Source organism: Microcebus murinus, chromosome 20 (assembly GCF_040939455.1).
Source record: "Microcebus murinus isolate Inina chromosome 20, M.murinus_Inina_mat1.0, whole genome shotgun sequence".
Taxonomy (NCBI): Eukaryota; Metazoa; Chordata; class Mammalia; order Primates; family Cheirogaleidae; genus Microcebus; species Microcebus murinus.
In genome coordinates this window covers 32,298,633-32,322,517 of record NC_134123.1, presented here as the reverse complement: position 1 = coordinate 32,322,517, position 23,885 = coordinate 32,298,633, and the positions used below count along the sequence as shown (strand labels likewise).

The window sequence follows — 23,885 nt, the reverse complement described above, 5'->3', positions numbered from 1 at the left end:
GAAGAAGGGCCCGTGGGGGCCAGGGCGAGTCTGTCTACCGAGACTGGAGAGGCTGGGACACATCCCACGCCCCTGGGGAGGGGCTGGCGGTGGTTGGAGGATGGGACATGAGCAGGGGTGGGCAGCGGTCGCCGGAAGCTCTAGGCTGGGACCCGCAGGTGGGGCCTCAGCCTTGGCGGTCCCTGGGGTCACCCTCGTTCCCTCGGGCGGACCCAACCCCAGGGCTCCCCCCCTCCGAGCTCCTCCCGCACCCCTGCTCCAGCCCAGCACCCCTGGGGGCCCCGCCCGGCCTCCGCCGCATCACCAGCCCCTCCCTGCCCAGCCCCTGGCCGCCGCCCGCCCGCCCGCCCGGGAACCCGTCCCGCAGACCGCGGCCGCCCGCACGGCCTTTCCCGGACCTGCCCCGCCCCGCCCCCTGCCCGGCCCCGCCCCCTGCCCGGCCCCGCCCCCTGCCCGGCCCCGCCCCCGCCCCCTCCCTGGGAGGTGCGTCACCATTGGCTGATTCTTTGCCTTAGGCTCCGCCCCTTGACTTCCGCTTCCGCGATTGGGGCAAACACCCGCCCGTCAGCGGCGTTGCCTGGCGACGTGGCTGGGAGCTCCCGAGGGCAAGCCCTGGGCTGCGGACCGGACCGGAAGGCGGGTCTGGGGTCGGCGCCGGGGCGGGGGCGGCGGCGAGCCCAGCGGGGTGGCGCCCGGAGCGGGCAGGGTCGTGGGGTGGGCCGGCCCTGCCCTCCCTGGCTGCCGCGTCTCCCCGCCCGGGTGGGGGCGGGGCGGGGTGGGGGCGGGGCGGGGCCGCTGGCCGGGCCGGGGAGCGTCTCCTGGGCGGTCGGTGGGGCACAGGCTCGCTCCCGCCGTCCCCGTGGTGAGGACGGGAGGGTGGGGAGGTGCCTTCCCCAGGGCCGAGGCCGGCGGTCGCGAAGGGAGCGCGCTGTGTGGACGCGGGCGGGAAGGGCTGCCTCCGCGGGGGAGGCCGGTGGGTGTGCACTGAGGCGTGTGTGTGGTGTGTGCCTTCCCTTCTGTGTGGGGACCACAACCCGGCGTGTTCCAGGTCAGCCGGGCTGAGCCCAGCTCCCACGCCGGCACCCCCGCAGGTAGGTCAGCCGGGGGTCAGGCCAGACCGCGGCCCAGCAGGGCAGGTCACCTTCTGGCCGAGGAGCTCCTTGCCCAGGCTCAGGCTGCCGCTTTGCAGAGGGGCCGCTGGGCCCTGGGACACAGACAGGGCTGGAAGCCTGTCTGAACAGATGAGGCCGGTGGACTCTCCCGAGAAGGGGGAAACTGAGGGTCTCCTTGACCGCTTTAAGGATGAGGGTCCCCTGGAGGTAGAGGGCTGGACATTGGCAGGGAAAGAGCCCCCAGTGACAGGAGCCAGCCAGAGAAGCCGTGAGGGGGGGTTGACTCAGCCATCCTGGGTCGCCAGTAGGAACCTAGATCTGCTTTTCCGCTTAGGTCGTAACTACAGAGCCGGGGCCCCTGTGCTGAGGGGCCGGCACTGTGGGTGTCCGAGTCCTTCGGGGTGGACCATCCTGTTCTGCCCTGCGCCCCGCGTCCTCGGAAGCCGGGGTTTCTCCCCTTCGGCCCCGCTGACTTCTGGGGCTGGGCAGTTCCTCGTTCGGGAGCCGTCCTGTGCACTGGACGCTGCTTAGCAGCAGCATGCCTGGCCTCTGCCCGCTAGATGCCAGCAGGACTCCCCTCCCTAGCTGTGACAGCCAGAGATGTCTCCAGTCGCTGCCAAATGGCTCCTGGGGGACAAAGCTACCCCCGGTTGGGATCCGCTAGTACAGGCAATCTCGGTGTGCTCTCTTAAAACAACATTGAGGTGCGTCCTCTAAAAAAAAAAAAACTTGACACAGGTGAACCTACAGAAGTCCTGGGCTAGTATAGGGTTGTGTCAGGTACAACTTGCCAGGAAAGACCCTCCCACCCACATACCATGGTGCACTCATGAAAGTTCCACGACAGAGAAAACTTGTCAGGGACTGAGAGTTCGGGAACTTGCATTCGGAGAGAAATAAGTGATGTGGTGGGTGTCCCAGTAAAGGGAGGAAAGCCCCCTGAACTTGCCAAGTGGGTTCTTGGCTTCCTGGAAAGAATTCAAGAATGAGCCAGGAGAGTTTCAGTAAGACAGAGGCAGACGGCAGATCCTACCCCACAGACGGTCGGTAGGGGTCGTCTCCCGAGCAGGGGAGACGGGCAATGGTGACATTTTTAAATGTTCAAAAACCCCATATGTGAGCCGCTTTGTCTGAGGTCGGGCCATAAAGGTTAATCATAAACTGCTGTCAGAGAAAGGCAAACACAGCGTGGAGGCTCCCTGGCTCAGCGATTCACCGATCCTTGGGTGGTCCTGGACGGCGACTTGCTGGCCTTTTGGTTCCGGGTGGCTGGGGCCTGGTGTCGGTCCAAGTGGCTGCACTCGGGTTCTCCCCCCGACCTTCCTCTCCTGCCTTATCGAAGGACTCATCAGGGGCCTTCATTTCCTCCTCGCCATTGATTACAGAGATTTCTGGCCTCATTAAAGAGATCGAGACTGGGATAGATCAATTTTGGGACACTTTGTACGGTGGCCATCTCTTAGTCTTACCTTGCAGGGAGCTCTTTAAAAGGAGATAGGTTGTCCTTGGGGCTGTTCTGAGTCATGTCCCTTCACCAGTGGCGCTGAGAATGGTGACACAGGGGTCAGGGCTGTGCTCTTAGGAGCTGCCCATCCTCCCTCTGCTCATTGACTTCCAGCCCCGTGGCTCCTGCTGGGGGCTCCTGCACGCCCTCTTCCCTCCTACTCGGAAAACCAGCGTTGCTGGCACTGCTCAGCTTCCGGGCCTTCCCTGGTGTCCTGGTCTGCCCTGTGCACACCCCCGTGTGGCCGGTCTGCTCCACTGCCGTGCCTTTCTGCGCTCCTGCCCGTTGGAGGCTTGCCCAGCCCAGTTCTTTTCTTGTAGGTGTGGGCCCCGGTGAGGGTGCAGGGCTGAGTTGCTGTTTGTGGACAACAGTAGAGGAGCCTATTTCCGGTGGAGCAGGAGGGGGTTGGGGGGGGGCTGGGGAAGCACGCCAGGGCCTCCTTCCTCTGTAGCCCCTTCCCGCCTTCCCCATGCGCCCTGTTTCCCACCTTTGCCAACCCTCACCTCACTGAGCCTATGTTCGCACCGTGCGTCCGTGTACGCTGTCGGAATGTGTCCTTTGGGACGTGCATGTTCCACTCTTTTTTTTTTTTTATTTTTGGAGACAGAGTCTCGCTTTGTTGCCCAGGCTAGAGTGAGTGCCATGTCGTCAGCCTAGCTCACAGCAACCTCAAACTCCTGGGCTCAAGCGATCTTTCTGCCTCAGGCTCCCAAGTAGCTGGGGCTACAGGCACGTGCCACCATGCCCGGCTAACTTTTTTCTATTTTTAGTTATTTGGCTAATTTCTTTCTATTTATAGTAGAGATGGGCTCTCCCTTTTGCTCAGGCTGGTTTCGAACTCCTGACCTCGAGCAATCCGCCCGCCTCGGCCTCCCAGAGTGCTAGGATTACAGGTGTGAGCCACCGCGCCCGGCCCATGTTCCACTCTTGACTCCTGGTGTCCCCATACTCCCTCTCCCTCCCATCCACACCGATCCCGAGCCCTTGTCTCTATCTCCCCTGTTAGACCAGGGCGAGGCCTCTTGCAGGCCTCTGTGTCTGCCGCTTTCTCTGATGCGCCTGGCCCAGGGGAGACGGGTTGTTTATCGAATGGATGGTGTCAGGAAGGCTGGTGTCTTGGAGGAAGAGCTGGGACTCGTGACCTCTTAGGGGCACGACCCCTGGATACACTGATGCCTCTGCCAAGGAGGATGTGGAAGCTTCTCAGAAGCTGGCAGCCTTTCAGCCCCAGGCTGTTACCTTCCTGCTAGAGCACTTCCTCGGTTTTGTGGAAGAAGCTCTCCCGGGATTTGGGGAATCTGAGTGCAGTGTTGAAATGGCCTCCGGGGAAGGCGCTGGCCGGCCGAGAGCCCAGCCTTGCTGTCGGCTTCCCTTCCCTCGTGTGCGCCGAGCCCTGCCATGGCCGGGCACTGGTGGGCCGCGAGACGCCGGATGACGATGTCCGGAAGCCCGCCCTGGGCAGGGACAGGTGGCGGATGGTGGAGCAGGTGGCACTGATCTGATCCGCGGGGCTCTTGATGGAGGGGCACGAGCCCCGCGGGGACCAGCGTGTGGGGAGCTGGGGCTGTGCCTCCTGGAATTTGTGCATGGGGCATCCGCAAGGTGGCAGGAGAGTGAGTCGCATCCACCTGGGAGGCTGGCAAGAGAACAGACACACAGCCATTCGACACATGTGTCCTGGTGCCTACCGTGTGCCCAGGTGCTGGGCATGTGGCCGCAGAGCAGAGGCCCTTTTGTGACTTTTTAGATCCGAGTGACGAGTCAGTCACGGACCAAAGAAGAGCCGTGGTGGGGTGCTGGGTGCTGTCCGTGCAGAACAAGAAAATGGGGGTGTGGGGTCCACTCCCGGATGGGGTCCTCAGGGGCCTTGGGGGACCAAGGAGGTGACATCTGAACCAGAGAGGGAGTGAAGGAACAGCTGTGGCCTCTTGGTGGAACAGCATCGGAGGCAGTGGGCCTTCGAGTGCAGGTGCCGTGGTGACCAATTTCGTGTTCAGGGCACAGCAGGATGGCCAGGCCCTGAGCAGAGTGAGTCAGAAGGTTTTCTAGAAGAACTGAAAAAGTGTGATGTTTTTGGGTGGAGGGCCATACGTGAGAATGAAATATAATTCGCTAGGGTACGTTTTTATGGGTTTTTGTTTCTGAGACAGGGTCTTGCTGTGTGGTCTGGACTAGAGTGCAGTGGTGTCACCATAGCTCATTGTGGCCTCCAACTCCTGGATTCAAGCTGTCCTCCTGCCTCAGCCTCCCGAAGTGCTAGGATCACAGGCACGAGCCACTGTGCCTGGCTAGGGTGCATTTTTATGCGTTTGTCACCTACAGGATTTCAGCATAATAACAAGATGAGGGCATGTGGAGAGTATGTGATAAGGTTTTTGGTGACTCGGGTAAATTAACACAGATTTTTGAGAAAATCTTGAATCTTTCTGGTGGGGCGGGGGTGGAATATGAAGCTAGAAACACTTCCAGCCAAAGCTGTTGTGACTTACCCGTAATACACGTCAAGCTGTGGCCGTTGCAGGTTTTCAGGTTGTGCACGGCGTCACTCGGGTCACTGTGACGGAACAGAGCAAAAGCAAGACCAGGCTGCACAGACGAAAACAAAACGCCCATGCAAGCACCCTGAATAACCCAGGGTCCCTTTCCCACGAGCGTGAATGATGTTTGCTTCCTAATTATGACATTAGCCTCTCTCTATGCCTGCTGCATCTTAGAGAAAAATTAAGACGCCCCGTCACTGAATTGTACCCAATCCAGAGCTAACCTTCCCTCCTTTGCTCTCCCCCAATCACCCGAGACAGCCCTGACCCCGTTGGTACCAACACCCTCCTCACGCCGTCTTCCCAAGGCCCTCCAGGGGCCTTGCTGCAGAAGATGGCAATGCAGCTGTGGCCACAGGGGTGTCCCTGCCGGGCTGTAGCCAGCGAGCATTCACGTTTTCTACGGTACGTTCTCCTGGGCGTCGTGTCAGGACACTCGCTGATGCTTCCGGCAGGCGCATGTGATCCATCTCGGGGAATATATCAACTGCAGAGTCGATAAAGTTAGGAACCCCTTTCTCCCTGTGCCGCACTCTCTCCTACTGCCCCCTCCCGAATCAGCGAGCATTTAAAAATCCAGTTATGACGGCTCGTCTCCTAATTGAGCCCTGCGTGGTGGTGATGTTTCTTGGGGTCAGGCGTAGGTGGTTTGGTCCGCTGGGTGGAGCCTCTTAGAAGTGTTGTCGGGGAGGAGGGGCCTGCTCGGGCTGTGGCCCCGGAGGGACCAGACCGGGCCGGGGCCGCCTCTGTCTTAGGGAGGAGGACAGCCTCACGTTCACTGCTGGACCTTGAGCCTGGGGCTGGCTGGCGGTTTTCCTTCCTGGCTCATCTGCTCCTGAGAAACCTGAGGAGTGGAAGCGCCGCGATCAGACAGGGCGCGAGCGACAGCCACAAACTGGGTCGGACGCGCCGTCGCGTGCAGCCTGCGTCTGCAAGGTGCACCCCAGTCCCCCTCCAAGGACACCCCCGCTGGAGGCTGCTTGTTCAGGGGGCACATTAGCAGTGAAGCCTGTCAAAGGCAGGTCCCCCAAATGTAATAATAATAATAATAAGACGGAAAAATAATTAATGTTAATGAGGATGTGGAGAAATTGAAAGCTCGTGCTTTGCTGGTGGGAATGTAAAGTGGAGAATAGTCCGGCACAGGCGTGGGGACCTGCGGCCTTCAGGCCACATGTGGCCTTCTAGGTCCTTGAGTGCAGCCTTTTGACTGAATCCAAACTTTACAGAACAAATCTTTTTATTTTAATTATAAAAGATGAGCAAACATGTGCTATTTTATTTTTTAAATGAATGTATTTAAAATACCAAAGAATAAAATAAGTTTCACTGAAATAAAGATTGACCAGATTGACCAGCACAATGAGAACATCAGTGAGCCTTAAGAGCTGACTCGACGGCTGCTGCGCTGGAGATTTGGTTCTAACGTCCCCCGCCTGACTGGCACCACTACCGCACGGGGCCGGTTGGCGAGAGTTTACGGGGGTCGCGTAGGCCAGTCTGTTATCAGCCTTTGAAAAGGGTGCACTGTGATTCTGTTTGAGGTGGAATTTGTGAACAGTTGCACAGCTTGGCAGTATTTTTTAATTCTGTCTGCTTCATAGCCCATCACGTCAAAGAAGACAAAGAGAACACTGAAGGAAGAAAACAGATTTTTATTCTTTTTTTTTGTTTGTGGTTTCTTTTAGAGACAGAGTCTCACTCTGTTGCCCGGGCTAGAGTGAGTGCCGTGGCATCAGCCTAGCTCACAGCAACCTCAGACTCCTGGGCTCAAGCGATCCTCCTGCCTCGGCCTCCCGAGTAGCTGGGACTATAGGCATGTGCCACCATGCTCGGCTAATTTTTTCCATATATTTTCAGTTGTCCAGCTGATTTCTATGCTAAATGCCACCGAATTGCACGTTTTAACATGGTTAATTTTATGTTATGTGATTCCCATCTCAAAAGAAAAGAAAGATCCTGACTGCACCCTGATTTCCCTGGTCCTTTGAGGGTTTGTACAGCCAGGTCGTGATGGGGACCGTCACTCACACTGCTTGCCCGGGTGGCCTGGAAGCCCCAGGGAGATTGTCACTCTCGCACCGAGTTTGTCCAGTTGTCTGTGGGGATAGGGTGGCTGTCTCCAGCAGTCTTACCAACACAGAGTTTGGGGAAAAAGTCTGAGCACAGGAATTAGTAGTCACAGCACTTTGCCTTTTTTTTTTTTTTTTTTTTGAGATAGTCTCGCTCTGTTGCCCAGGCTGGAGTGCAGCAGTGGCGTCAGCCTCGCTCACAGCAACCTCCTCAGACTCCTGGGCTCAAGCGATCCTCCTGCCTCAGCCTCCCGAGTAGCTGGGGCTACAGGCATGCGCCACCACGCCCAGCTGATTTTTTTCTATATATATTAGTTGGCCAATTAATTTCTTCCTGTTTTTAGTACAGACGGGGTCTCTCTCTTGCTCAGGCTGGTTTCGAACTCCTGACCTCGAGCAATCCGCCCGCCTCGGCCTCCCAGAGTGCTAGGATGACAGGCGTGAGCCACCTCGCCCAGCCTTGTTCTACCTTTCAATCACGTCAGTTTGGGAACTGTTTTCAGATAAAGAAATCCAGACTGTTGTCTGACCATTATGGGCACACTCCAGTAGCCCCTGGGAGTCAGAGTGGGGTTTCCCGCCTTCATTTGTGTCAACTGTTAATTTCTAACACACTGAAACAGTAAGTACCATGTAGCTCCAATGTGTATTGGCCGCAGGTTGCAGCTAAATCAATATGCATTAACTCGACCGTCTAATTATCCACATTTATTTCCTATGATCATTGCATTCTGATTTTTCTCTCTAACACTGTGTCTTTTCCTCCTGCACAGGATTCTGCGGGCTGTCGGGAGAGATGGGGAACAGCAAGAGCAGTGCGGGGCAGAACTTCCGCTCGCAGTTTCTTCCTGAGGAGCAGGCGGAGGTGGACCGGCTGTTCGCCGCTCTGTCGTCGGATGAGGACAGCTCACGCGCCTCGCCCAGGTCCTTCCCTCTGCAGGCGCTGAAGGCAAGACTCAAAATCAGTCTTTAGGGTGCAGGCGGGCGGCAGGGGGCTGCAAACTGTGGCCCTCGCTCGGGCCCAGATCGGCTCCCCTGTTTTGTAAGACGGGTGGGAACGATAAACAGTTTTTATTTCTGTGAAGGGCCAGAACAGCGCATGTTTTTTGGCCGCGTGGTCTCTGTTGCAACTGTTCTGCTCTGTCGCTGTAGCGGAAACCAGCCATGCACGACACCCAAACAGATCCCTCCCCCTTTTTTGAAATCAATACTCTTATCTGTACTAAAGAAAGGCAGTCGGCGTAAATAATGAATGACTTACACAATGTTTTGGGGACGTTTCTAACTTGAGATTGACACCAGAGGGGACAGTTGGCTTTCCGTCTCTCAAATCGGGTATCTCTTGACTGCTGTCCCTGAGACCGAATCACGCGTCTGCCCCTGCGGACTGGTGGCTTCAGTTACCGTAGCATGTCAAGTGCAGCTTTGCCTCTAGAACGTACGAGTGTTTGATGCCGTAGAAATTGTATTGACCCTCCTGACAAAATAACGAAGTTTCAAATTCAAGGTTCACCTTGCAAAGAGTTAAAAACTGCCCATTTCCCCATCTTTTTGTCCCATTTCCCCATCTTCTTGTCCCATTTCTGTGGGGCGAGTCACTGTGTGTGTGAGTGCTCGGACAAAGGCAAGACTGGCAAAGAGATACCCTCAGCTCATCTTCCCGGGAGTCTGGGAAGGCGTTCCACCAGCCTCCTCCTCCTCTGGAACAAGCAGGACGGGAGCTGAGGCGGGGCAGCGGGGTCTGCCCCGCACACCCACCTCACAGAGGAGGAAACCGGCCCAGGAGGCGGGCCAGGTCGCACTGTGTGGTTTGACATGCACGTGTCTCCACCGGACCAGAAGCGCGCCTGGCGGCCTGGGTCACACAGCGCTAAGTTGGAGCAGACGGAACCAGACAGGCCAGTTACAGACTTGACTGCGGAGTGGGGGGTTCGTGTTCACCGGTGTTTTTCGAGACAGACACGGGGAAGAGTGGGTCAGAAGACCTTGGCGACTGAGAAACTCGCTCTTTGGGAAGGAATGAGAGGTGGTTTTTCCAATAGCACTTTTGCAAACACTGACAGAAAAAGGGATGTTCTTTTTGAGCAGTGAGCGTATAATATTCTCTGAGGAGAATATTGGCCTGGCACCTAGTCCGTTGTCACAGGAGAATCCATCTTTCAGGTCTGGCCATGCAGGAAGCTGGTGGTTTGTCTGTGACCTGCTCTCGCACCGTTTGTTTGTAATCCCTGGCTCAAATCTGATTTGATGCTGCAGCCAAGAGGGAGAACAGATGTGTGCAGGACGTCACTGTCGAGGCACTGGGAATTAAACTTAAAATTTAAGCGCAAATCAATGAAAAATGTGTATTGAGCACAAAGAACTTGGATAAGACGTGAAAGGTAGCTAGGGCGTGTGGGAATCCCTCCCATAGAGACCAAGCGAGCTGCTCACAGACATGCGTTGTGTGTGTCAATAAGTTCAGACATGCCGGCGGCAGCTGTCGGAGTCTAGAATGACCACGACGTTCTAAGCAGAGTGAGGAGCAGATGGTGGCCAGAGGCAGGAGGACGTGGCCAATTTGGGGAGAGGGGAGGGTTGGAGGCACGGCGGGAACAGCCATACCTAGGTGCTTAGGGGGTACGAGGCCCGTAGGTGGGGCGGGGGGATATGGCACACACGTGGGGCGTAGGAAGGTTCAGGGGCTGATGAAAGCATGGTGGGGCAGCGGTGGCTGGTCTTGGCCCCCTGCGTGTTTTTTTTGCGATGCTACCAAGTTTAACTTGCACCCCGTCTCGACTTCTCTCCCACCTGTCCCCGGACAGAAGCACGTCGGGGAAGCTCTCCCCCCGGGGATGGTCACCAGACTGTACGATGGCATGCGGAGGGTCGACTTGACGGGGAGGGCGAAGGGGCCCAGCGAGCGGGTGTCCCGGGAGCAGTTCACGGCCTCCATGTCCCACCTGCTGAAAGGAAACTCCGAGGAAAAGAGTCTGGTGATTCTGAAGATGATTTCTGCCGCAGACGGGCCCGTGAGAGCCGGCGAGGTCCAAAAGGTAGACGGCTTGGAGGCCCTCCGCAGCCTCCCGAGCAGCCTGGGTGTCCTTAGGTGGGGGGGACCCAGGCCAGCGACGCAGCTGACGGAGGCGTGGTGGGGACGCCCACCCCTGGGGGGCCCCGGACCCCGTAACTGTCTGGCCGAGGTCGGAACACCTGGACAAAGGCTTTGGCGAAACTTCTAGGCCAGCCACGTGTATCATTAGAAAACAACTACAGGCTGGGCGCGGTGGCTGACGCCTTTAATCCTAGCACTCTGGGAGGCCGAGGCGGGAGGATCGCTCAAGGCCAGGAGTTCGAAACCAGCCTGAGCAAGAGCGAGACCCCGTCTCTACTATAAATAGAAAGAAATTAATCGGCCAACTAAAAATATATATATAGTAAAAACGAGCCGGGCATGGTGGCGCATGCCTGTAGTCCCAGCTACTCGAGAGGCTGAGGCAGGAGGATCGCTTGAGCCTAGGAGTCTGAGGTTGCTGTGAGCTGGGCTGACACCACGGCACTCACTCTAGCCCGGGCAACAGAGCAAGACTCTGTCTCAAAAAAAAAAAAAAAAAAGGAAAAGAAAATAACTACATAAGTTGCATAATTTTCCCCCACGTTGTGGCCCGTTACAGTTGGCATTAAAGAGAGAGAAAATCGCCCTTCTGCATGTTGTGATGTGACTTAGATCTCAGGTTACAGCGGGACTGTTTCTAATGGCAAAATTGTCACCTTAAAGTTTGCAGAGGACCTGGTCGGCTCGGTGGTGCACGTGCTAAGCCACAGACAGGAGCTGAAGGGCTGGGCTGCAGGCCCCGCCCCGAGGGTGCAGGCGCTGGCCGCCCAGCTGCTCTCAGGGATGAGGCTTCAAGGCAAGTGCGGGGCGCTCGCGATCCACACCTCGCATCACTGTAGCCCTGCAGTTAAGTCTTGAAATCAATAGTGTGAGCCCCCCAATGTCGTGCTAGGTTATCTGATTTGTTGGCATACAGTTGTTCATAGTGTTTCCCTGTGATCCTTCCTTCCTTCCTTCCTTCCTTCCTTCCTTCCTTCCTTCCTTCCTTCCTTCCTTCCTTCCTTCCTTCCTTCCTTCCTCCCTCCCTCCCTCCCTCCCTCCCTCCCTCCCTCCCTCCCTCCTTCCCTCCCTCCTTCCCTCCCTCCCTCCCTCCTTCCCTCCCTCCTTCCTTCCCTCCTTCCTTCCCTCCTTCCTTCCCTCCTTCCTTCCCTCCTTCCTTCCCTCCTTCCTTCCCTGTCTCACTCTGTCACCCAGGCTAGAGTGCCGTGGCGTCAGCCTCGCTCACAGCAACCTCAAACTCCTGGGCTCCCTCAGCCTCCTGAGTAGCTGGGACTACAGGCAGGCGCCACCACGCCTGGCTTATTTTTTCTATATATTTTTAGTTGTCCAGCTAATTTCTTCTATTTTCAGTAGAAGATGGGGTCTCGCTCTTTCTCAGCCTGGTCTCGAACTCCTGAACTTTTGTGATACTCCTGCCTCGGCCTCCCAGAGTGCCGGGATTGCAGGCGTGAGCCACCGCGCCCGGCCTATGATCCTTCTTGTTTCAGCAAAAGCAGTAGTGATGTCCCCACTTCTGTTTCTGGTTTGAGTGATTTGAGTCCTCTCTATTTTTCCTCTTCGTCAGTCTAGCTAAAGTTTTCACAATTTGTTGCTGATCTTTTCAAAGAACCAACTTTTGGTTTCATTGTTTTCTGCCCCCACCCCCAGTGCCCCCCACTGTTTTTCTAGACCCTTCTTGAATTAAGGGATTCACTGGAGTGAATGGCTGAGAGGCAATTTCATTTTTTTCTCTCTGGTCTATTATCTCCTTCTGCTTGCTCTAGATTTAGTTTGATCATCTTTTCATATTAATAGTTTCTTAAGGTGGAATGTTAGGCTATTGTTTTGAGATCCCTCTTCTTTTTCAATATTGGCATTTACAGCTATAAGTTTTCCTCTGAGCACTGCTTTAGCTGCATCCCATAAGTTTTGGTATGTTATGTTTTTGTTTTCATTCATCTCAGTATTTTCTAATATCTCTTATAATTTCTTCTTTGGCCCATTGGTTATGTAGAAGTGTGTTGTTGGCTGGGTGTGGTGGCTCACGCCTGTAATCCTTATACTCTGGGAGGCTGAGTCCAGAGGATCGCTCAAGGTCAGGAGTTCTAAACCAGCCTGAGCAAGAGTGAGACCCTGTCTCTACTATAAATAGAAATTAATTGGCTAACTAAAACATATATAGAAAAAATTAGCTGGGCATGGTGGTGCATGCCTGTAGTCCCAGCTACTCGGGAGGCTGAGGCAGGAGGATTGCTTGAGCCCAGGAGTTTGAGGTTGCTGTGAGTTAGGCTGACGCCACGGCGCTCTAGCCTGGGCAACAGAGAGAGAGACTGTCTCAAAAAAAAAAGTGTGTTATTTAGTTTCTACATGCTTGTGAATTCCTCAAATTGGTTTGTGTTAATAATTTTTAATTTCATTTTATTGGGGTTGGAGAACATACTTTTGTATGATTTCAAGTCTTTAAAATTTATTGAGGCATTTTTTCTGGCCTCTAATTTGGTCTATTCTGGATAATGCTCAATGCGTGCAACAGAAGAATGTGCATTCTGCTGTCAGGTGAGAAACAGTATATATTTAAATTGGGATTTTAAAAAAACCTTGTGGTAAATCTCTTTGCAAAGTAGACTTTATAAATGTGTTGCTCTTTTGCTGTAAAGCCAGATTTTTAAATGTAGTTTGAAAATAGGTTATATTAATTTAAGCGAGGTATTTGAAACTTTGAAATAATAATAAAAAAATACATCTAAGTATCAGTAGTTTGTCTTATGGGTGAACTGTTCATCAGTCTGGAGTTGGTATGTTTTAAAAGAAGAATCATAAAAATAGAATATTAAAGTTACAATTTTAGTAGCAAAAGTTAAGTTGAATGATTAAAATTGTCCTTAAGATTTCAAGTAATATACAGGTAATGAGACATGAAACTATTGGAAAAACATTTTAATTGGAATGATAGGAATTTTGAAGCATCACAGAAGTTGGGAAGTAGAAAGATTAAGTAAATCAGGCTTTTACATTTCTGGTTAATAAAATGGACCTGAGTTAGAGAGGACATCGTTATTTCAGCTGAGATCAGAATCCCCGTAGGCTGGGGTGCCAGCAGCTCTACACGGAGCCTTTGCCCGCGTCAGTCAGAGCCCAAACCGCGCAAGCTCCTCTCTCCTCCTCGTAGCAACCCAGGAGGGCTGGCTCTAGCCTTACCTCCATTTCACACACGAGGAAACTGAGTCAGAGAAGACCTCGCCAGGGTCACGCAGGTAGTGAGCCAGGGTCTGAAGCCAGGCTGCGTGAGTCCCAGGTGTGTGTGCTCCCATGGTGTCACTCTGTCACCTGCAGCCTCGGTAGGAGGAGATGGCGGATGGGACGACAGGTCTACTGGGAAACGGTAAGTGTGGCTTGTAGCTAGTGAGCCGCTGTCCCGGGAGAGCCTGCCGGGGCGCAGTACGCTGCCCGGCCCCTCTGACGCCTCTCGGCCAGGGTTCAGGTGACGTTGTGGCCCCGCTAACGTTGAGCACCCCCTTTCCCCTAGATGGCGAGGGGCTCCTGGGCCCCCAGTGGCAGGACCGCGAGTGTGACCAAGCCGTGATCGCGGACTGGGTGTTCCGGGCGCCCCAGGTGGCCGCGTTTCTGGGCGTGGTCATCCACAAAGGCTTCCGAGTCCCGTGCCCATCCCTCGACCTGCGCACGCTGGTCCCCAAGTGCGAGGCGGACCCGGGCAGGAGCATCCTGGACGTGCTCTCGGTCACCTACGTCAACGCCCACCTGCCTCGGGAGCAGCGGCACCGCTGGCGCCTGCTCTTCTCGTCCGAGCTCCACGGGCACAGCTTCTCCCAGCTCTGCGGGCGCGTGGCCCGCCGGGGCCCCTGCGTGGCCGTGCTCGAGGACCACGGCGGCCACGTGTTCGGCGGGTTCGCCTCCCGCTCCTGGGAGGTCAAGCCTCAGTTTCAAGGTAGGATCGGGCAACCCCCAACCGCAAAGGGCGGCGCGACCCCGGCGGGGAGCCCTGCTGCCACCACGGACAGCCGGGTGCTGGCGGGGGGGGGGGGGGCGAGGTGGCGGAGAGGGTCTCTTCCGTCCCCACCTGTAGTCTCTGTAGACACAGCGGGGGAGGTAGTAAGACGGGGTGCTGCTTGACGTGGTCTGCCACGTGCCGGTCCTGTGTGCGTGCAGCAGGGTTATCGTGTCTGAAACTGTCCCAGCCCTGTGGGGCTGCCCGCGTCCAGCAAAGCTGCCGGCGCCTCGGGCCCAGGCCACACCCTGCCCCCCAGAGGTTCCTGCGGAACCTCCTAACCTTGCCGCCCCTCCCCCACCCCACCGCAAGCCTGCTGTTTCCTGCGTGCCCACGCCTCGTCCTTGCGTGGGACCCTTCCTCCATGGAGTGGCTTCCAGTAGCCGTCCCTGTTTTCAGGATGTCCCTCCCGACCTTGGAGGCCTCCAGAAGCCGGGCCCAGACCCCAGAGCCCCAGGGTCTGTCTGGACTGCCCGCGCTCTGCCACGGGGCCCTGCTCCCTGAGGCCCCTCTGGGTCTCGCTGCCCCTTCGCCTCTGCCCTCCGTACTCGTGCTCCCAGGCCGCCTCCCAGGGCTTCCTCTGTGCCTAACAAGGAGCCCGGCCGCTGCCCTGGGCCCAGCCCTCTGTGGCCTGTAGGCTTGTTCTGGTGTCACGCGTGCCTCACGGTGTCTGCCACCAGGCGGGTAGAGGGGACTCGGAGCTGTGGCAGCTCCCAAGGCGAGCGAGGCCTCCACCCCTCTCCCTAGCACTGAAGGCGCGTAGGGGGCGAAGGGGTCTGAGGCCGGGACCCCGCTGTTCCCAGAGTTCTGACTGGTACCTTTCTTTCACTGGCATATGTACCCGCCCCTGTGCCATGGGCAGACGGTCACCTTTCACTGTCCCTGTCCTGCAGCCTGCAGCCCTGTGTCTGCAGGTTTTCTCTCTTATGGAGGGCGTGTACTCCCAGGTTGGGGACACACCCCCACCAGTGTCACCTGCCGTGGGGGGGCCGTCAGCCCCTTGCTCAAGAGCTCCGGGAACCTGCTCTCCTGGCGTCATGGCTTGGCCAGCCTGAGTCGCCCCGGCCAACAGCGGGCAGAGTTCTGACCTCTGCTATCCGGTCACAGCTAAAAGCCGTCCCCAGAACAGCTGTCCCATCCCCTGTCGGCTGTCCTTCTACTCCCCACACCCCTGGCTCATCCACCCAGGTCCCCGAGACTGGGACGTCCGGGAGCGTGGCGCGTTAGGCCACCCGGGGGCCGGCCAGGAGGTCCCGGCCCCGTGGCTTTCCCAGCCGAAGCTCGTTAGTGGCTCCCGCTCTTTGGGCCCAGCTCGGACACGGCGACCCTGTGTGTTCTCTCTGCTCGCTTTCAGGGGACAACAACTGCTTCCTGTTCTCCATCGCCCCCCGCATGGCCGTGTACACGCCCACGGGCTACAACGACCACTACATGTACCTGAACCAGGGGCAGCAGACCATGCCCAACGGACTGGTAGGAGCCGGGGACGAGCCCGTCCCACCTCCGTGAGGCTGACCCCACGCAGGGCGGATCCCAATGCACAACGTGACATGTTCCCCCCACAAGTCAGGGGAGAGCGGCATGGCACTCGACTCGTCACCTGTGCCATACGCAGTGCGCTCTGGCCCCGGTCCCAGGGCTGTCCCAGTGGCAGCCGGGACAGGTCTCCCCCAGGGGAGGACGCGGCCTCTGCCGGCGGTCCGTGGTTTGTGTGCAGATGGCGCGACTGGCCCGTGCTCTTGGCTCCCAGATGATGGGTGTGTGGCCCTTGTGGCTTTTGAGACGGCATCAGGGCCACACCCGTCCCTGGGCATTGCCGTCCTGCTCCCACCTGCGGGTGCCGGGGTGGGGGCGGCCCCAGGCTGGGCCCACCGGGCTGTGGGCTGTGGTCGGCAGGGGGCGGGGCTCCAGCTGGGGCGAGCGTGGCTCCGGCGTGGCCACTGAGCAAGTCACTCACGTGCTGGGAGCCCAGTTCCCGGCCTGTGTGCGGGTCACGATCCCTGCCCCGACACGCGGGTCTGCCCACGGCAGTTTCTCCCCTTAACGGGCTGGGCTCGGGGCCCCACGTCTAGCTTCTGTGTTTCCCGCGGCCCCACGTGCTGCCAGTCAGCACAGCCTGCTGAGACAGCGCGGTGGGCGGGTGGGTGGCTGGCGTCACTGCTGTGGTGACTGGGGAAGGCACGCTGGAACCGCACGTCTGTCTCAGCTGCGGAAAACGGGGAGGTCGCCATCCTCACTCCTCTGCCCCTCCCCGGCAGGTGCTCGCGGGGGGCGCGGGCGGGCTCCTGGGATTTGGGGCCGGGAGCTGACGGGGTTCCCTGCGCGACTCCCCCCCGCAGGGCATGGGCGGGCAGCACGGTTACTTCGGGCTCTGGGTGGACGTCGACTTCGGGAAAGGACACAGCAAGGCCAAGCCCACGTGCACCACGTACAACAGCCCGCAGCTGTCCGCCGCTGAGGACTTCCGGTTTGACAGGATGGAGGTGTGGGCGGTCGGGGACCCCTCGGAGTCGGAGCTGGTGAGTGTGGAGGCGTCCTCTGTCCCAGGCAGCGGCCTTGGCCTTGGCGGGGGGCGGTTCTCTGTTTTCTCGGCTTTACTCCTCCACTGGGAGATTGTTCATTCCACATTTGTTTCTGGCGGCTGCTGTTGGCCACGGGGGCTGCTGAGAGCCGCACGGCTGGGAGCCTCGCCTGGGATTCCTGTGGAGCAGCCGGGGGTGGGGGAGGCAGGGACCTGAGCTAGGTTTGAACCAGCGGTTCTGCCCGTCTGCAAGACGAGGGGCTCCGGGCTTCCTCCTAGCTCCCCGGCTCTGTGATGGAGTCTTGACGCGTTGGGCCCTTTGTACCCCTCGTGACACCTTGTACCCTCCCGACCGTCGAATCCCAGAGTGGGGGCCGCAGGGAACCGCTCCCATTTGTCCGTGTGGCAGCAGTAGAACTCGGATCCCCCCCAGGCCGCTGGGAGACCAGCAGGAAGTCGGGGCTTGCTCCTGGTTGCTGGAGCCTGTCACTGACGCCCTCCTCCCGCGTCCACAGGCCAAGAGCAACAAGAGCATCCTGGACGTGGACCCCGAGGCCCGGGCCCTGCTGGAGATCAGCGGGCGGCCTCGCCACAGCGAGGGGCTCCGGGAGCCCCCGGAGGACCAGTGAGGAGGGGCCGGCCCGGATCCGGCCGGATAGGAGGCACTGCCTGCCGCCCCCTCCCCTAACCCCCGCGTGGGAGCCACGCAGGCCATAGCCCGGCGGTCCTGGAGGTGCTTGACCGGCACAGAGCCAGCGCCGAGAGGAAGCCTCTGAGGCCACAGGTGGACGGGGGGGGGGGACACACATCTCCCAGAACTGGAAGTGGCGAATGAGTGACTTAGTCTCGCTCTTGGTTCCTTTCGTGTCAGTGAAATCCTGAGATGCCGAGACATCGGCGAGCTCTGCTGGAGTTGGCGTTTGTTGGGAGCGTGAGTGCACTCCGTGCGGGGACAGGGTCCTTTCTCTGGGGTCACTTGGCCTCTGCTTTGGCCACCCCAGTTAGAAAAGCGCCTCAGTGGTCGGTTTTGACTGTTAAAGGGCAGACACATTTGGGTGAGGGTCGTGATGACTTTTGGGTGCAGCTTCCACAATGGCATGGAAGTTCTGTGTTTTTCTTCTAAAGCATGGACAGTGTATTCACGGGGGAAATGGTCTGGTGGTGGCGCGGGTCCCCAGGAGGTGTTAGTGACGAAGGTTCCACATCTCGCCGTCGCAGCCGCTTTTAAATGAACCTGAGCCGTGAACTGACAGGACAATCAGGAGAAGCCAAGCTCTGAGTCTGGAGCTTGGTCTACAGACATGTGTGCCCGGTCCTGGAGGTCGGCAGTGAGTGACGTCCCGTCGCCGGCCTGGGCTCTAGACTGCCGGGCAGTATCGCCATTTGGCCAGGGCTGCTCCCGGAGGGCATGACGGGTAACTCAACAGTGTAGACTCACTGTGAACAAACTCCAGGGATCCTGAAATGCTGACGACGATGAGGTGGAAATTGGGCCTCTGAGCAGACCTGCCGTCCCGCCTCTGCCACAGGTCTGGGAAACCCCACGCCGTGGGGCACCAGGGCACACGAGAATCCCCTGCTTGCAGGAGCTAAGACATACACCTCTTCCTCCCGTCTTCTGCTACAAACGTGGGCCTTTTGCAGAGCTGACGGGGAAGAAGTGCGGCCTTTTATTGTATAGTTTACCTTGATTACAAGCCATGCCACATTTAGCCGTTTGGATTTTGCAGGGTGGCCCATCAAACCTTCCACTCACCAACATCCCTGACCGAGGCAGAAGGCCTTGCAGGTTGGCCGTCCAAAGAAAAATGCACGCGCAGACGGCACAAACAGGGACTCAGTCATGACTGATAAAAAGCCAGTTGCAGACGGCACAAACAGGGACTCAGTCATGACTGATAAAAAGCCAGTTGCAGACGGCACCAACAGGGACTCGGTCATGACTGATAAAAAGCCAGTTTTTAATGGCTTTTCAGGAACATATCTCTACAATAAATCCAAAGAACAAGGCCCCATTGTCACTCTGCTTTGGAATTTTTTTTAATATAAAAATGCAATTAAATACCTCACTGATAAAAGGTCGGTCAGTGCCTTGAATAATACCATTCACTGCTGCCTCTGCTTTCGGCTGCCGGGAGGGTTACGGTTTTGTTTTGGGTAGTTTGTAGATTCTCATGGGGTCTGTGGCCATTATGATTGCATGCCTGGAAATAAAGGTAAATTCCCTAGTCTTCTAATTTCTGTATCATTTTTTCTTATTAACTGATTGTATTGCATTATATTAATAAGTTAATACAATTAACTTATTAATTAATTGTATCAGCAAATACTTCCAGAACATTAAGAGTAGTGGTACATATTACAGAACATGTTCTTACATTTAGGGGAAAAAAAAAAAAAAAGAAAAGTTAAGAAAATATTAAGTAGAATAAAAATTAAAAAGAGTAGCGGTACATTCTTTTCATGGAAATGCATCTAGTCTTTTGTCCTTCAGCACCATGCTGACATTTGTCTGGAGATGTTTCTCAGATGTCTATTTTTTCATGTAAAGGGAGCATTGATTTGTATTTCTGTAATGAAGACTTTCTGTCAGGAGACATTGAATTTTGTGAAAAGCGTTTTGGGGTTTTTTAGCACCCATGATTTTCTTCCTCAGTTAATAAGGAATGTGAAATTAATAGGCTTCCAAATACTGAGCCATCTCTGCATGTTAACGATCATTCTCCTAACGTGTGCGTTTGGTTCGCCGTGTCCAGTCCTTTTGTAGCAGTGCCTGTAAGTGATCTGGTCTGTGGTTTCTTGTTAGATTTTATGTCAGTCATGCTTGAGTTTTAAAATTGGGCTGGCCTTACAAAAATAGTTTAGAACCTTTTTTCCCAGTTTCCAGAAAATGCAAATAGAAGGAGTTCCTTAAATTTTAGCTAAGATTCATCTGGTACTTTGTGGGTTGGTGGGCAAGGATGGTGTTAATGCCCGATAGCCGTACTGTGTCTTTGACCATGTGATTTGTTTTAAATCTCTGCTGGGATTAGGATTGGTCATTTTTATGTCTCTGCATAAATATTCCGATTTGTCTTCAAATTAATTTCTGTAAATCGACCAAAGTATTTGAAATCTTTTATAGCTGTTTCCTTCTTTCATTTTCCTAGATTGAGCTCTGCCAACAGTTTTCAAATTAATTTTGCTTTTATATTTCCTCTTATGGTTATTTTTTAGCTTTTTGAGTTAAATCACCAAAAAAAGAGTGAAGGTCAATAAATATAGAAAGCTATTTTTTTCTTTGGGCTCTTTATTTTTGTAGTATTACATAGATTCTGATAGGTATGTGCTGATTTTTCTCTTGGACCACAAGAGTGTTTAAATTTTGGTATGCGAGACAGTTTCCCCCAGTCCTGATACTCATTTTTAGTTTTATTGCATAGTGATTAGAGAAGTCATCTGTGTTCTATCTACTTTTTGGAATCACTTTGAGGTTTTATGTCCTTACATGTGGTAAGTTAGTCTCCTAATGAATTTTCGGTATGCTTTTTCTAAATTGCTCACCGTAGGTTTTGCTCTTATCAGTTTGGATGTTGTGTTGGTACCTAGTGTGGCCTGTTAGATTTTTCAGTGAAGATTCTGCCTTTGTTAAACTTCCTTCTCTGTCCAATTTAATGCTTTCAGCCTTGATTCTTAATCTTGTCTGACATTAATAGTGTCACCCCTGTTGTATGTATTGTTGTTTGCATTTTCCTGGTATATTTTTGCTCAGTTTTTTTTCCTGTAAACTTTATTTTGAAATAGATTTCAAAATTTTAGATTCACATAGAAATAGCAAAAATTGGTATAGGAGTTCTTGCGTACCCATTGCTCAACTTCCCCAAGTGAAGACATTTCACAGAGCCATATAGCACAATTATTAAAACCAGAAAATTGATGTCAGTACAATACTATTATTTATTTTGTCTCCAGGGAGTTTTGGTAGTTTGTGGTTTTCAAGGAATTGGTTTATTTCATTGAACTTGTTCAATTTAGGTGCATAAAGAATGTTCATAGTATTCTTCCCTTATTGCAATTTCTTGAGGGGTCTGTGGGTGATATAATTTCTGTCATTCCTGACCTTAGGAATTTGTCTCTTTTCTTCAATGAACTTCTAGTAAGACCGATAATTTTATTGATCTTTTCAAAGAACTAGCTTTTGACTGGTTTTTGATTTTCAGTTTATTAATTTCTGCTATTTTGGTGAATGTTTCTTTACAATGGGGTGTTTTATAAGTGCAAACCAAGCTAAGTTGTGTAATAGTGGTATTCAAGTCTATCCTTGACGAAAAGGTCTTCATTTTGGTGTAGTCCAGTTTATCCATTATACTTTGTTGGCATTTTGTCTTGTTTAGTAAAACTTACCCCTATTCTTTCAAAGGCTTTGTTTTATCAATATTACTTTATATGGTATATGTAAGGGGTGAGACTATCGTGGTATTTTTATTGCAAGTATTGATAAACCCTGATTCTTTTTATTTAAAGAGATGGGGTCTTGCTCTGTTGCCCAGGCTGGAGTGCAGTGGCATGATCATAGCTCACTGTAGCCTCGAACTCTTGGCTACTTTTTCAATTTTTTTTTTTTTTTTTTTTTTTTGTGGAGACAGGGTTTTGCTTTGTTGCCCAGACTGGTCTCAAACGATCTTCCCCACCTTGGCCTCCCAGGTTGCTAGGATCACAGGCACGAACCACTGAGCCTCACTTAGTTACTTTTTTTTAAATTTTCTAATAACAGCTAATTAGTTACTTATTCTTTAATCAGAAGCATAGTTCTTGGCCCAGAAGTTTGCCAAAGGATCCCGAGCAGTGGTGCAGGGAGGCGCCCTGTGACAGACTATATGTGTGACGATTCCACCCCTGGCTCTGCCTGTTGCCAGACGGCACAGCTGTGCCTCTCCTCCTGCCGCCCTGGTGTCGGGGCAGCATCGAGCAGCTTGCCCCGGCTGCACATCCTTCCTTGGAGGATTCTGGAACCCGCCTGGGAGCTGCAGGGGGTCTACTCTGACCTTTTTCACCCTGGTGTGGTCCTGGTTTCACCCCTTGGGGCAGCCCTTGTCCTAGCTGCTGGGTTCCGTGGTCAACTCGGCCCGGCCGTGGCGTCTAGTTCTTGGGCCAAACACCAGCCTGGATGGTGCTGTGAGACACTTACTAAGTCAGTAGACTTCGAGTAGAGCAGATTATCCTTCGTGATGTAGGTGGGCTCCATGAAGGTGGAGGCTTTAAGAGGGAAAGGAGGAAGGAATTCTGTCTGCAGGCGGCAGCCTCCGCCCTGCCCCGCAGCCCCGGCCATCACCGAGCCAGTCCTTAAAGCAAGTCTCTCCCCCTCGTTGGTTCCGTTCCTCTGGCGAGGCCTGGCAGTAACCACATGGCTCGGGGTACAGCTGTGGTCTCATCTCGTGGAGGGACGGGGTCCCACGGCTGGTTCTCCTCGCTGGTGTCCGCCTGGCTGCAGCCGCCCCCTGCTGTCTTCCACGTGGGAGAGCAGATGCGTTTTAAGGAGAGTTTGGGGGCATGCAGAAGTAAAGCCCACCTGCAGGCAGAGTCCGGGTCCTGGGTCCTGTACCGACATCTCCAAAGCCAGGGCCTTCTCTCAGGCTGTCCCCACACAGGCCCCAGCCCACGGCTGTAGGTGTCCAACCGGCCACTTGTAGGAAAGACACTAAATCTGTCACGGTAATAAATACCCAAGCCCTCATTTCCAAGGAGGAAATGGGGCCCCGAAGAGGAGGACGCTGGGCAGAGAAGTGGCTGCCCCCGCAAGGGACCCGTGCAGCAAACTGCGGCACAAAGACGTAGTTAGTAAAAATCACTGATTTAATAAATAGTGCGCTGTCTCTGTGCAGGCTGCCCCTGTAGGTCCCAGAGCTGGCAGGAGGGACGGAGAGGTGGGGGCCCCCAGAGGACCACCCTGCGGGTCCCTAGGCGGGAGGATCAGGTGAGTGACCTACTGCTACCGTGTCCCCAGAACGTCCCTCTGGGGAGGGTGAGATGCAGGAGGAGCGGGGGAAGGGCCGAGTCACAAAGAGTGTTCAGGGACATGCCCAGCTCGAGGCCCGCTACACGCCCTCGTCCTCGGGGCCGGTCTGCGCGGCCGGGGCGCGGGAGCAGTACTTCTCGCACAGTTTGAGCAGCTCGGAGACGATGAAGACGGAGGAAGCCAGGCCCGTGAGAAACAGCAGATCTGCCAGGAGGGGCAGAGGGAAGGGTCAGGGCCCACGCCGGCCGCTGGGCCCTGCCCCACACAGTCCGTCCCCTACACATCCCCTCATGCGGTCACGCCGGGGCTCACACCCAGGAGTGGAGGCGCTTCAGCTAGAGCGGGGCCCGCGGGCTGCCAGACAGACGCACAGCCTCTGAGCTGACAGCGGTGGCGCCCTGTCCCAGGCCGGCCCAAGTCACTGCTGCTGTTTTTTTTTTTCCCCTTTGAGACACAGTCTCACTCTGTTGCCCAGGTTAGAGTGCCGTGGCGTCAGCCTAGCTCACAGCAACCTCCGACTCCTGGGCTCAAGCGATCCTCCTGCCTCAGCCTCCCGGGTAGCTGGGACTATAGGCATGTGCCACCATGCCCGGCTAATTTTTTTTTTCTATGTAATTTTAGTTGGCCAATTAATTTGTTTCTATTTATAGTAAAGACGGGGTCTCGCTCTTGCTCAGGCTGGTCTCAAACTCCTGAGCTCAAATGATCCGCCTGCCTCAGCCTCCCAGAGTGCTAGGATTATAGGCGTGAGCCACCTCGCCCGGCCCACAAGTCACTGCTTCTTTCAAACACCCCCAAGTGCCGCTTTGGGCTGCCCGCCCCGTCCAACCTGACCCATGGTCTGGGAGTAATTCCTACAGCCGCCCTCTGCCTCCCTGTGTCAGACTGTGCGGGGCTGCCGCTGCCGTCGCAGTCTACGCCCGAGCATGGGCACTGCTCCTGTGATCCGCTGACTTTCCTCCCGGGGGACAGAAACAGCTATTAAAACATTTCTTTTTTTGGGGGGGGGAACAGTTCCCTTTCTTAGCTGCTGCAGGGCCTTCGTCAGTGCCCCTCACTGAC

The 23,885-nt window shown here is 55.1% G+C and overlaps 2 protein-coding genes across 4 annotated transcripts in view; one reads left to right on the top strand and one right to left on the bottom strand.

Moving 5' to 3' along the window:
• The first annotated feature begins 546 nt into the window (after window positions 1–546).
• Window positions 547–19,065, top strand: MEAK7 (MTOR associated protein MEAK7). 3 transcript variants are annotated; one of them, XM_075995825.1, is made up of 8 exons: window positions 547–636; window positions 8,002–8,177; window positions 10,033–10,263; window positions 10,986–11,118; window positions 13,828–14,247; window positions 15,662–15,780; window positions 16,647–16,826; window positions 17,344–19,065. In XM_075995825.1, the coding sequence occupies exons 2-8, from the start codon at window positions 8,025–8,027 to the stop codon at window positions 17,455–17,457; spliced, it is 1,350 nt and encodes a 449-aa protein (XP_075851940.1). In that variant the 5' UTR covers window positions 547–636; window positions 8,002–8,024; the 3' UTR covers window positions 17,458–19,065. The 3 variants fall into 3 exon arrangements, with proteins under 3 accessions (XP_075851940.1, XP_075851941.1, XP_075851938.1); XM_075995826.1 differs by lacking the exon at window positions 547–636 and adding an exon at window positions 858–1,091; XM_075995823.1 differs by lacking the exon at window positions 547–636 and having other exon boundaries at window positions 8,035–10,263.
• Window positions 19,066–22,816: 3,751 nt separating this feature from the next.
• Window positions 22,817–23,885, bottom strand: part of ATP2C2 (ATPase secretory pathway Ca2+ transporting 2) — a 65,043-nt gene continuing 63,974 nt past the window's right edge. The window contains exon 27 of the mRNA XM_075995827.1: window positions 22,817–23,027. Coding sequence (XP_075851942.1) covers window positions 22,903–23,027 — 125 coding nt within the window. The 3' untranslated portion in view covers window positions 22,817–22,902. The remainder of the gene's footprint in view (window positions 23,028–23,885) is intronic.